Source organism: Microcaecilia unicolor, chromosome 5, assembly GCF_901765095.1.
Source record: "Microcaecilia unicolor chromosome 5, aMicUni1.1, whole genome shotgun sequence".
Lineage (NCBI taxonomy): Eukaryota > Metazoa > Chordata > Amphibia > Gymnophiona > Siphonopidae > Microcaecilia > Microcaecilia unicolor.
In genome coordinates, this window is record NC_044035.1 from 228,100,803 (window position 1) to 228,113,828 (window position 13,026).

Genomic DNA, 13,026 nt, shown 5'->3' on the forward strand with positions numbered 1-13,026 from the left:
TGGAATACCCTTCTGGTGGAAGTGGTAGGCACAAAAACAATAACGGAATTCCAAAACACGTGAGATAAACACAGAGGATTGTTATAGAGAAAGGCAAAACTTAACCTTAGCACTTTAAACGGGGCATAGAGGGATATAATGTATCTGCACAGATCAGTAGGTACAACTTTGGCCATCTTGTCAGGCAAACTGGATGGACCACACAGATCTTTGCCATCATTTACTGGTTTACTATGATACTATGGATGTTCAATGATAGACTGTCTGGGCACTACATTAAATATCTGGATCCTCAGTAGACCTGGAAGTCATGAGGATTCTGTCCAATATTCAGTGCCAGCACCTGCATACCTAGCCTGGTAAGGATAGTACTGCTTTTTGTGCAGTCATAGCTGCCCAGTTAGGTATGCAGACACCGGCACTGAATATCACCAGAGCCCATATATGTTCCAAGTCTACCCTTACTCCACCCACCCACCACCCCTGCACTAACCAAACAATGCTGCAGCAGTCAGAGGAGGTATTCAGCAGCACCACCAAGTTAGGTGTCTCTGAATATCCCCTCCCAGCCTGTTGATTTAGATTTAAACCGGAAGGAGCCATCACTGTAATAGATTTTGAACATGTTTAGGAGCAATCTAATCTAATCTGGTATTTGTTGACCGCCAAATCCCTTGTGGGTCCAAAGCGGTGTACATAATTAAGATTCAACTTAGATATACATACATAACAAAAATGGTAAAATTATGTATCATACCTGATAATTTTCTTTCCATTAATCATAGCTGATCAATCCATAGACTGATGGTTGTGTCCATCTACCAGCAGGTGGAGATAGAGAGCAATCCTTTTGCCTCCCTATATGTGGTCATGTGCTGCCGGAAACTCCTCAGTATGTCGATATCAAAGCTCCATCCGCAGGACTCAGCACTTAGAGAATTACACCCACAAAGGGACACTCTGCCCAGCTCACCACCGCCGAAACGGGGGAGGGGAATTAACCCAGCTCATCCCCACACAAGTGGGGGAGGGGAATCCGTCCAGCTCATCCCCACGGAGCGGGAGAGGGACACCACCCCGCCGATGCGGGGGGATCTGGCTTATCCTGCAACCGCAACCGCGGGAGGAGCTGACTGACCCTAACACCGCCGAAGCGGGAGGGGTACAAAGCTGCCCTACAGCCGCACGAAGCGGGAGGGAGCGCCGGCAGAATTTAGGTCTCAATCCAGCCCCGTAAAACGGAGGGGAGAGGAATGCAGCAGCTCACTGTAACACAAAATCGTCTCAACTCCTGAAGAATCCAATTGAAAAAACTTGAACACGAAGTCCTCCTGAACAGGAACTGAAGACTAAACTTGAACCTGAATGCAACCAGAATATAAACAGTACAGATATCTGGGAGGGGCTATGGATTGATCAGCTATGATTAATGGAAAGAAAATTATCAGGTATGATACATAATTTTACCTTCCATATCATCATGCTGATCAATCCATAGACTGGTGGGATGTACCGAAGCAGTACTCACCCAGGGCGGGACATTGAAATCCCTGACCGCAACACTGAAGCTCCAAACCGGGCCTCCGCCCGAGCAGCCACAGTCAAGCGGTAATACCTGGAGAAGGTATGGGCCGATGCCCAAGTTGCCGCCTTGCAAATCTCTTCCAAGGAGACGGACCCGGCCTCTGCCATCGAGGCCGCCTGAGCTCTAGTGGAGTGAGCCTTCAGCTGGATAGGCGGCACCTTCCCCGCGGCCACATAAGCCGCTGCAATGGCTTCCTTGACCCATCTTGCCACTGTAGGCTTAGCAGCCTGCAGACCCTTACGAGGACCTGCAAACAGGACAAACAGATGATCCGACTTCCGGAAATCATTGGTCACTTCCAAGTATCTGATGATGACTCGTCTCACATCTAGATATTTGAGAGCAGAGTACTCCTCTGGGTAGTCCTCCCTAAGAAAGGATGGGAGACAGAGCTGCTGATTCACATGGAAGCGAGAAACAATCTTGGGCAGGAAGGAAGGCACTGTGCGAATAGACACTCCTGCCTCAGTGAACTGCAGGAAAGGCTCTCGACATGATAGTGCCTGGAGCTCGGAAACTCTTCTGGCTGAAGTGATAGCCACCAAAAAGACTGCTTTCAACGTCAGGTCTTTCAGAGATGCCCTCGACAAGGGTTCAAAAGGCGGCTTCTGCAAGGCTCTTAGCACCAGGTTGAGATTCCACGCAGGCACCACTGAGTGCAGAGGAGGGCGCAGGTGATTAACTCCCTTGAGAAAACGCACCACATCTGGCTGCGAAGCCAGGGAAGCACCCTTCAGGCGGCCCCTGAAGCAAGCCAGAGCCGCTACCTGGACTTTAAGGGAACTGAGCGACAGGCCTTTCTCCAGACCTTCTTGCAGGAACGCCAACACTGAAGAAATTGGCGCTGAGAAGGGAGAAAGTGAGCCTGCTTCACACCACGCTGCAAAGGTACGCCAAACCCTGGCGTAAGCAGTAGAAGTAGAGCGCTTCCTCGCTCTCAGCATAGTGGCGATGACCTTGTCTGAGAAGCCCTTCTTCCTCAGACGCTGCCGCTCAATAGCCAGGCCGTAAGACCAAAGGGGGAGGGATCCTCCATCACCACGGGACCCTGATGTAACAGGCCCTGCTCCACTGTCAGCCGCAGAGGATCGTCGACTGAGAGCCTGATCAAGTCCGCATACCAGGGACGTCTGGGCCAGTCCGGACCCACCAGGATTATCCGGCCCGGATGCTTTGCCACCCGGTCTAGTACCCTGCCCAACATGGGCCAGGCCGGGAACACATAGAGAAGCTCCTGTGTCGGCCACTGTTGGAGAAGAGCATCTACTCCCAGAGATCGAGGGTCCCGTCCTCTGCTGAAAAAGCGCGGCACTTGGCAATTGGCCGATGACGCCATCAGATCTAGGCTCGGCTGGCCCCAGCGCTTCGTGATGTCCAAGAACGCCTAAGCCGATAACTGCCACTCTCCGGGATCCAAGGTATGGCGACTGAGAAAGTCCGCCTTGACATTCATGACTCCGGCAATGTGGGCCGCTGACAGCTGTTCCAGGTTCGCTTCCGCCCACTGGCATAGATTCATGGCCTCCTTGGCTAGAGGGGCGCTCTTGGTACCTCCCTGGCGGTTGACATAGGCCACAGCCGTGGCATTGTCCGACAGGACTCATACTGGCTTCAACGCCAGTACCGGGAGGAACTCCAAAAGCGCCAACCGAATGGCTCTGAGTTCCAGGAGGTTGATAGACCACTTTGCCTCTGCAGGAGACCAGAGCCCCTGCGCTGTCCTTCCCAAGCAGTGGGCTCCCCAGCCCGACAACGAGGCGTCCGTCGTGACGATAATCCACTCCGGGGTCACAAGAGGCATTCCTGCAGACAACTTGTCTGTCTTCAGCCACCAGCTCAGCGCCTTGCGCACTGCTGGGTCCAAGGGAAGGTGCACAGCATAATCCTCCGACACCGGAGTCCAGCGCTGCAGCAGAGAGTGTTGTAGTGGTCTCATATGAGCCCTGGCCCAGGGCACTACTTCCATCGTGGCCGTCATAGAGCCCAACAGCTGCACATAGTCCCAAGCCCGAAGAGGAGAGGCTACTAGGAACTGGTCCACCTGAGCCTGAAGCTTGACAATCCGATTGTCTGGCAGGAACACTCTGCCCACTTGGGTGTCGAAACAAACTCCCAGATACTCCAGGGACTGAGTCGGGCGCAGCTGGCTTTTCTCCCAGTTGATGATCCACCCCAGGGAGCTCAAAAGAGCAATCACCCGGTCCACAGCTTTGCCGCACTCTGCATAAGAGGGGGCTCGGATCAACCAGTCGTCCAGATAAGGATGGACTTGTACGCCTTCCTTTCGCAGGAAGGCCGCGATGACCACCATTACTTTGGAGAAGGTCTGCGGAGTAGTAGCCAACCCGAACGGGAGGGCTCTGAACTGGAAGTGTCGGCCCATGACTGCAAAACGCAGAAAGCGTTGATGAGGAGGCCAGATGGGAATATGCAAGTACGCTTCCTTGATGTCCAAGGATGCCAGGAACTCCCCTGCCTTCACTGCCGCTATCACAGAGCGGAGAGTCTCCATGTGAAAGTGCCGAACTTTCAAGGCCCGATTGACCCCTTTGAGGTCGAGGATAGGCCGTACAGAACCTCCTTTCTTTGGTACCACAAAGTAAATGGAGTAATGTCCCTTGCCAAGCTGATTTTCTGGCACCGGAACGACCGCACCCAGGCGGATCAAATTGTCCAAAGTCTGCTGCACTGCCACAGCTTTGACCGGAGACTTGCAGGGAGAGAGTACAAACCCGTCTCTTAAGGGTCGGCAGAACTCTAGCTTGTAGCCGTCTCTGATGACTTCCAGCACCCAAGCGTCTGAAGTTACCCTGGTCCACTCGCCCAGAAACGAGGACAGGCGTCCTCCAATCTGCACTGGGCCATGGACCAGGGCCCCGTCATTGGGTACGAGACCCTGGGGAAGGACCGGAGGGCGCACCTCCGGGACGGCGGTCTCTGCGAAAGGAATGCTGCTTGGGGGAGAAGTTCCTCTTGAAGGAAGAGGGGGCAGAGGAGCCCGACTTGCCCGGGCGGTACCGACGGGCTTCCTGAAACCGTCCTCTGGAGTTACCGGGGCGAGCACTGGCCCGAGCCCTGACCTCTGGTAACCTCTTGCCCTTAGACGTGCCGAGATCGGTCACAATTTTGTCCAGCTCGACCCCAAAGAGCAGCTTGCCTTTAAAAGGCAACTTAGCCAGGCGGGACTTAGAGGCGTGGTCAGCAGACCAATGCTTCAGCCAAAGCCACCGCCGCGCAGAGACTGTCTGAGCCATACCTTTAGCCGAGGCTCTCAAGACATCATACAGCAAGTCTGTCAAATAAGCCAAGCCCGATTCCAGGGCCGGCCAATCAGCCCTCAAGGAAGGATCCGAGGGGGAAGCCCGCTGCACAATCGTCAGGCACGCCCTGGCCACATAAGAGCCGCACACTGAGGCCTGCAAACTTAAAGCAGCCGCCTCGAAGGACGACCTTAAGGCCGCCTCCAATCTTCTGTCTTGTGCGTCCTTTAGGGCCGTGCCACCTTCCACCGGCAACGCCGTTTTCTTAGTCACCGCAGTGATTAAAGAATCCACTGTAGGCCAAAGAAAGGCCTCCCGTTCACTTTCAGGCAGAGGATAGAGGCAGGACATAGCCCTAGCCACTTTGAGGCTCGCTTCCGGGACATCCCATTGAGCCGAAATCAAGGTGTGCATGGCATCATGCACGTGGAAGGTTCTATGCGGGCGCTTCGTCCCCAGCATAATGGCGGAGCCAACAGGGGCTGAGGGAGAGACGTCCTCCGGAGAGGAAATCTTCAAAATGCTCATGGCCTGCACTAACAAGTTGGGCAAGTCCTCTGAGCGAAAGATCCGCGCTGCAGAGGGGTCATCCGCTCCATCCGAGCGGGAATCCGTCTCCTCCAAGGAATCCCCAAAGGACCGTTGGGAGAACCCAGATATGCTGCCCTCATCTACATCAGAGGAGACAGAGTCCTCTAAGGCCTGGAAATCCACCCGAGGGCGTTTACTTCCGGGGGCCTCAACCCCTTTATCGGACAAGGGAGCAGGGGCAGCGTTTTGCATAAAAAAGGCCTGATGCAGCAGCAAAATGAACTCGGGGGAGAAACCCCCCAGACTGTGCACTTCAGCAGCCTGGGCCACAGCCCTAGACACACCCTCAACCGGCGCTCGCAAGAGCGGGGGAGAAACATGCTGCACATCCAAAATGGCGTCCGGCGCGACACTCCGCGAAGGAGCCGCGCGGGAAGAACGGCGCTTAACTTTGGCCGCTTTTTTGCCGTCGCCCAAATCGAGGGCGGCCATAGTATTAACGTCTCCCACCTCAAGGGCGGCCCAAGAAGAAGCCGTCCGAGCAGAGTGGCCGGCCAAGATGGCGGAGGCGAGCAGCGGGGGATGGGCGTTTATGGCGGGAAAAACCGCCGCACCGGAGGAAGAACCGGGACACTGACCGGCCTCCAAACTGACACCCAACAAGGGCGAATCAGACTTTAAGACCCCCACATCCCCGCTAGAAGCGCACACGCGGTCTGGGGAGCGATTCTTTGTGCCCTCGCCCTCCGACGCCATAGGCCACGTGGAGACCGATCGGGGAACCCCCTGCCCGCTACAGAAAGGTAAAAATGACTTGCTTCTCGCTCCGAGCTGTAACGAACTGGTGTCCCAGTGAGTAGCTGCAATAAACGTTGAAATAAATGTTGAAATAAACGCCCTTAAGGACGTCCAAAATTTTTTTTTTTTTTTTTTAAACGGAGCCAGCGGGAGGGGGGAGAAAAGGAGGGACCTGGCACCACCAGGTTTGCACTTGCTCAAGAAGAGCCCTCAACCCCAGGTACTCAACAAAACCTAAAAATTAGGCTTGGAGACCTAGCCAGAGCTGCTGCTGTGCGTGACCACCACCTGCTGAGATAGAGAACATACTGACGAGTTTCCGGCAGCACATGACCACATATAGGGAGGCAAAAGGATTGCTCTCTATCTCCACCTGCTGGTAGATGGACACAACCACCAGTCTATGGATTGATCAGCATGATGATATGGAAATGTCTAATAATAGAAATTACAGAAAAAAATTGAACAGTAAATATTTAGAAAAGCAAATGTTCCTTAAAGTCTTAAAATTTTTACAAAACAGAACATAGAAATTTTCAAGTCTCAAATCCGATGGCAAATAATTCCAATAATAAGCAGTTAAATAGGAATAAGATTGATCATAATTTCTTTTAGTTACTAAATGCTGTACCGAAGGATAATGAAGAATATTGTTACACTTAAACTTGAATGAGAAAGTAGCTCATTCATGGGCAGGTGAGGTTGAGAGATCAGGTAGAAGACATGAGAAGAAGTTGGCAATGGTTTGCATTTGAGAAGAATTTCAGCTGGGCAGACTGGATAGGCCAATTGGTTGTTATCTATATTTATTTACATATTAGTGAAGTGTGACTGAAGTATGTTATTGACTGCATCACTGCTGAACACAGAGGCTTCTATCAAGTTATTTAGATGCTGTGCATTATTGTGGATGAGTAGCCTAGTGGTTTAAAGTACCAATTTTGACATCCAGAGGTGGCTGGTTCAAATCCAGGTTCTAGGTCAGTTCCCACCTGGACAGTTCCCACCCACCATACCAGGGAGGACCATTCCCACCCATAACACAAAAAATACAAACACACTAGGACAAGTAATCTCCTCCAGATTGTTTGAGGGGCCAGTACCCCCTCACACCCCCCCCCCCCCCACCAACATTATCTTTTACACATCCCTTTCCCCTTCCAGACATGCAGTTTTTATATGGGGGAGCAATGCCCCCCATACACCCCCAAACTAGGTTTCAACCTAATTCATGTTTAATCCAGGATATAAATGTAATAAATAAATACAAACAGCAGTTCATGTGGGGGAGGAGGAATCCCCCCCCCCCACACCTCCCAAACTAGGTTTTAACTTAATTCAGCCCCTCAAAATGACACACTGATTACAATTTATAACAAATTATCTATGCCCCCCACACCCCGAAACTAGGTTTCAAACTAATTCATGTTTAAACCTGGATCTGTCCTACATAAGTAAGTAAATAAATAAATAAATACAAACTGCAGTTCATGTGAGGTGGCAGTGCCCCCCCCCCCCCCCCCACACACACATACACACCTAAACTAGGTTTCAACCTAATTCATGTTTAATCCAGGATATAAATGTAATAAATAAATACAAACAGCAGTTCATGTGGGGGAGGAGGAATCCCCCCCCCCCACACCTCCCAAACTAGGTTTTAACTTAATTCAGCCCCTCAAAATGACACACTGATTACAATTTATAACAAATTATCTATGCCCCCCACACCCCGAAACTAGGTTTCAAACTAATTCATGTTTAAACCTGGATCTGTCCTACATAAGTAAGTAAATAAATAAATAAATACAAACTGCAGTTCATGTGAGGTGGCAGTGCCCCCCCCCCCCCCCACACACACATACACACCTAAACTAGGTTTCAACCTAATTCAGCCCCTCAAAATGACACACTGATTATGATTTATAACAAATTACTACGCTACCTATGAAAAGTTATTCCATTATTATACTTCTTCTGTGTACATCCATATGCTGCTCTAACCTCTGTGTTCCAGATGCCGTAAAAAAAAAAAAAACACAGCTAGGATTTATGTGACCCGATACAAGAAAGAAGCTGTAGTTGGTAAAAAAAATAAAAGGCTAGGGAGGGTAGGAAATGACCCGGGGGGGGGGGAGGGGGGGGGGAAAGGAAGTCCTTTGTGGGAATTGTCCCTCTTAAGTTGGAATTGTCTTGGGGAGAATTGGTGGGTGGGAACCGTCTGGTGGGAACTGTCCAGGTGGGAACTCGCCTGATACCCAAAACCCACTGCTGCACCTTGTGATCATTTATCATTTATTCATTTACTATACCGTTACAAATTGTGTGCACAAAACAGAACGGTTTACAAAATCAGTATAAAAAAATCATACTATAAAAACAAAAAACAAAAAAGAATTCCATCAAATTGATAGGAAAGCACGGCAAACTTAAAACAGACGTTCTACAAGATGATCAATACCACTACACACTAAACAGCCATTTACGACAAATACATTAAGCCCTCCATTGCCTCAGGTACAAAATTATATTGTGAGCCCTCCAGGAACAGAGAAATACCCAGTGTACCTGAATGTAACTCACCTTGAGCTACTACTGAAAAAGGTGTAAGCAAAATAAATATACAATCTTGAAAAATTAAATATGGTTATGAGATCACATAAGTGCACTGTAGTAACACTTGTAACTCAGTTAAAATAGCTCTGATAAATCTTAAATATCAGAGCTTTTGACTGATGTGCAAGCAGTACAATACTGGGAATGTCCTTGTGTTGAGCACTGCTAAAGTTCCAAGTCCCTGCAGCGGGCCATGTGAAAATAGCTGGAAATCCTTTTTTCTGGAGTTTCTCAGACACTCTGGAAAGTTCTTAAGATGCTTCTGGTGCCTGGTGGCTACAATTATCTCCTGCAGGAAGTTTGTTCAGGAGTGTGACTGATGAAGCAAGTCTGGAATCTGAGATCAGCTGTGATCTCTGGATATAAAAGGAAACAGGCTCCCTGCCCCCTTCTCCTCCCCCTTGCTGGCAGGTTCAGTTCACTCTACTCTATACACATTTTCTTCACAGAAGCAGAAATACTGTACTAAATTTGATCTGGGCAATTGCTATGAGTTTAAAGCAGAAAACAAAATCTTTAGTGTTAGATAACCAGAAAATATATATTTCTCTATACCTGACTTCCTCTACTGTTTTACCTTGGAATACCATACAACTAGTTACACACAATATTTGAAATGCAGTCACAGTACCACATGTAATTCAGCAAAAGCGTATAAAAATTAAAATAAATAAAAAGAAACTCACATCCACTTCCCTCCCCTCAGCATATGTCTGTGAAAATCATGTACTCTCACTCAAAATCCCAAAGGCGTCCTGTTACAGCCACTACTCGCTCAGAATGCCTTGAGATTATTTTGGGAACTTTAAATCTTCTAATGCGACTTACTCAACTGAGTTTATATTTAGAATCAAGCTTTCTCAAGGAAATGTTAGCATGCAACTTAAATGAAAGCAAGCACATGGAAATGAGAAATACATTTTAGTGAAATTAAATGTAATCCCTTACCGCTGTGGACCCAGCAACGGTGGCCACGAACACTTTGATGACCATATTGACGCAAAGATTGTGTCTAAAAGTGTTAAGTCAGTAAATTAGTTTAAAACAAAAAAGGAGTTTAGCAGAAACAGCCCACAGGATAGGTAGAATGACAGAGGATTTCACTGTCAGCCTACCAAGGTCTCACTTTCAGCCATGCATTTTCAGATTCTCTTCACAGGCTCTTAGATATTTTAGGAACCAACAGCTGAAGAGGTGATTGGTTCCTAAAAGCATCTATAGCAGTATGGCTTGCACATACCCCTAATCAGGCTAGGTTGACCAAGGATAGCCCGTAAAAGGCAACAGAAAATGGAATACCAATCAGAAGGCTTCAGGAACATGTTGTTTGCAGGGAGGGGAGGAGGTGAATGGGGGGGGGGGGGGAGAATGTTTGTTTATATAGCTTTATTAGTTACAATATAATGTGCAGAATATAAAAAATACACAAGAGAAATGGAAGCACAGGATTACACCTGCAAACGTTTGTACTTTCTTCTTTGTGCCTCCTTTCATGATCTTTCTCACACTGAGTAATAATACCACTGCAAAGCTGTAATGAAATGCTAAGCTGGCAGACGAGAGCAAGTTCTCCAGTCATAGCCTGGATATTTTCCATACACAAGCAGAGCTGCCAAGTTACCCAGTTCCAGGAGGGATACCTTTTGGCTAGTCCTGGTTTTGATATACATGCCCATTTGGTGTTTGTAGTCTCTGATTCTGCCTATTGAAATCAATGCTGCAGGTATTAAATGCACCAGGATACGGTTGTGGGCCTAAAATCTCCCTCCTAGAACTGGGTAGTTGTAGTCATGCATAGGGGCAAATTGCCCTGTTTAGCATTCGGACATGTTACCTGCAGGAAGTCTATGCTGAAGCATATGTTTTGGCTCAAAGGCCTTGCCCTTCTTTACAAGGAAAGTGCTGGGAGGATTCAGGAGAGGATAAAAAAAGAGAGGGGGCAGATGCTGATGAAATCCTGGTGAAGGAAAGTGAGAGAAGGCAGATGCAGAAACCAGAGCAAGATTAAAACTTCTACAAACAGCAATGCAAAGGGGGTAGGAAAAATAGGCTAGCTATGGTTCTCACCTAGTTACCATATTTGCCTTGTCACCCCTGCCATGCCCCCTTCCCACCACACCCTCTGCCATGCCCCCTCCCCACCTCTATGCCACACAGTCACCTTGATCTCCCCCAAAGAAAGCCTCACCCCTATCCACATTCCATCCATGATCCACCTCCCCTCCCCTACCCTATCGTTCCCTGATGGTCTAGTGGCCTCTTTGGGGCAGGAAAGGACTCCACTGTTTCCTGCTCGCTGCTGACGCCACTTCAAAATGGCTGCCGAGACTTCAAGTGGTGAGCTCACAAGACTTCTGCAGAAGTCTCGGCAGCCATTTTGAAGCAGCCCGGCAGTGAGTGGGAGCGGCATCACCAGGCAGGAAAGAGTGGGGTCCTTTCCTGCTCCAAAAATGCTACTAGACCACCAGGGCATAATAAGGTAGGAGAGGGGAGAACACTCCGAGGCCCACCAGCACCAGCCTCAGCCTGCCCACTTGCCTGCAAACGAGCAAGCTGGAAAAACCCACCCGGACGTCCTGCAGTGTCCTCTGGACCTATGGTAACCCTATTCTCATTTTCCACTTTTTTTTTCTGCCAGCAGTTAACAGCTCAATTAGTAGTGGAATATGTGCCATAGGAGCCACTGAATTAGTGCATTTGACAGGGCCTCACCAGTACATTTGGGTCCTAGACATGTGTCTAGTTTTCCTACGCTTTAGTCGTGCACTGGCTGAAACAGGTTGCAGCACAAAGAGGGGTTGATGTTAGATGGAGGAAGAAGGTAATCCCAGGGCTGTATTTAGCTATGTGCTGCCAGTACAGCTGCATAGAGCACAAGAGAAGCAAGGACGCAAAATTTGCAACTCATCCATTAGCTTCCCTTGTCAGCATGACTTAAGTGGGTGAGGCACAGGGTTGCCAGGTAGAAATTTTTTTTCCAGCCCAATCCAGGCCAGAAACCAGCCCAAAACCCGCCCAAACACAAACCCCGCCCCTGACACCCCCACCCCTGCGTCACTGGCCCCGCCCCCGCCGTCACCGGCCCCGCCTCCCCATCATCGGCCCCGCCTCCCCGTCATAGGCCCCGCCTCCCACGTCATCGGCCCCGCCCAAAACGTCACTAACCCCGCCCAAAAACGTCACTAACCCCGCCCCCCGCGGCCGAAAAAAAATCAAAAAGCCGCCCAAAAAGCCGCCCGGAAGCCCTAAAAACCACCCAAAAAACCGCAACCCGCCGCGGGCAAAAATTTCCCGCGGCGGGTCGCGGAAAACCGCCCAATTGGGCGGTAAAACCACCCACCTGGCAACACTGGTGAGGCAGGAGCACACCAGGAGCATCTGGGAAGGGCGTGTCTCACAGGGTGCATTTGGGGCTTCCAATGCTCCTGGGTAACTCCATGTCAGGGGAGAGTGAGATCTCAGATTTTTGACTAGGGAACAGCAGGTATTAAGGTATGGGGGGGGGGGGTGATCCAGGGAAGAATGGGGACTGGGAGAGTGAGGGGGGAACAAGCTGAAAACTGGCTATTGTGGGGAGAGTGGGAGTGAAACAGTGGTATTCTGATGGGGGACAGAGGTGCTATGGTCTCCTGATGCTGACCTGAAGTAGTTATTTGCAAAAGCATCAGACCTCAAAAAGGTAGCTAGGAAAAGGAGACATGATCTGGAAGAGAGGAAGAAAAGTAGGCAGAGGGAACAGGAACACAAGCTACAGAGGGAAGGGAAGCTGGGGAGTAGCTGTGTGGTATTGGGAAAAGAGGGACCGCGAAAAAGGTGAGTGAGAGGAAAGGTAATGATGAAGTGAAGAGACAGGAAGCTGAGAAAAAGGCAGTGCATCTTTTCTAGCAAAAAAGGTGCCGGTACTCAAATGCTAGGCCACCCTTTAAGGGTGGGGTGATCACTGAGGGATCCACCCCACAATAGCCAGGCCCCCTGCAACCAGTCACAGAACCTATGACAAGGCAGAATTGGTGTGTAGAGCCTGTGCTCGTTCATTAAAACTTGGGGTCCTTAGGTCAATTTTAGCAGACAATGGAAAAGGTGCCAGTACTCAGTACCCCCAAGTACCCCCCACAAAAAAAGCCCTGGAAAAAGGTAAAAAGTGGCATAGGGGAATGAGACTAGAAGGAAGTGAGAAAAGAACTTAAGAGTAGCCATACTGGGTCTGTCCAGTGATCCATCTAGCACAGTATCCTG

At 49.6% G+C, this 13,026-nt stretch overlaps 1 protein-coding gene across 2 annotated transcripts in view; it reads right to left on the reverse strand.

Annotated features, from left to right (window-relative positions):
• The window catches only part of LOC115470569 (SH3 domain-binding glutamic acid-rich-like protein), a 309,125-nt gene extending 299,157 nt beyond the window's left edge, over nt 1-9,968 (reverse strand). For both annotated transcript variants that reach the window (XM_030203833.1, XM_030203832.1), the window contains exon 1: nt 9,739-9,968. In XM_030203833.1, coding sequence (XP_030059693.1) covers nt 9,739-9,783 — 45 coding nt within the window. In that variant the 5' untranslated portion in view covers nt 9,784-9,968. The remainder of the gene's footprint in view (nt 1-9,738) is intronic.
• Nucleotides 9,969-13,026: the final 3,058 nt, after the last annotated feature.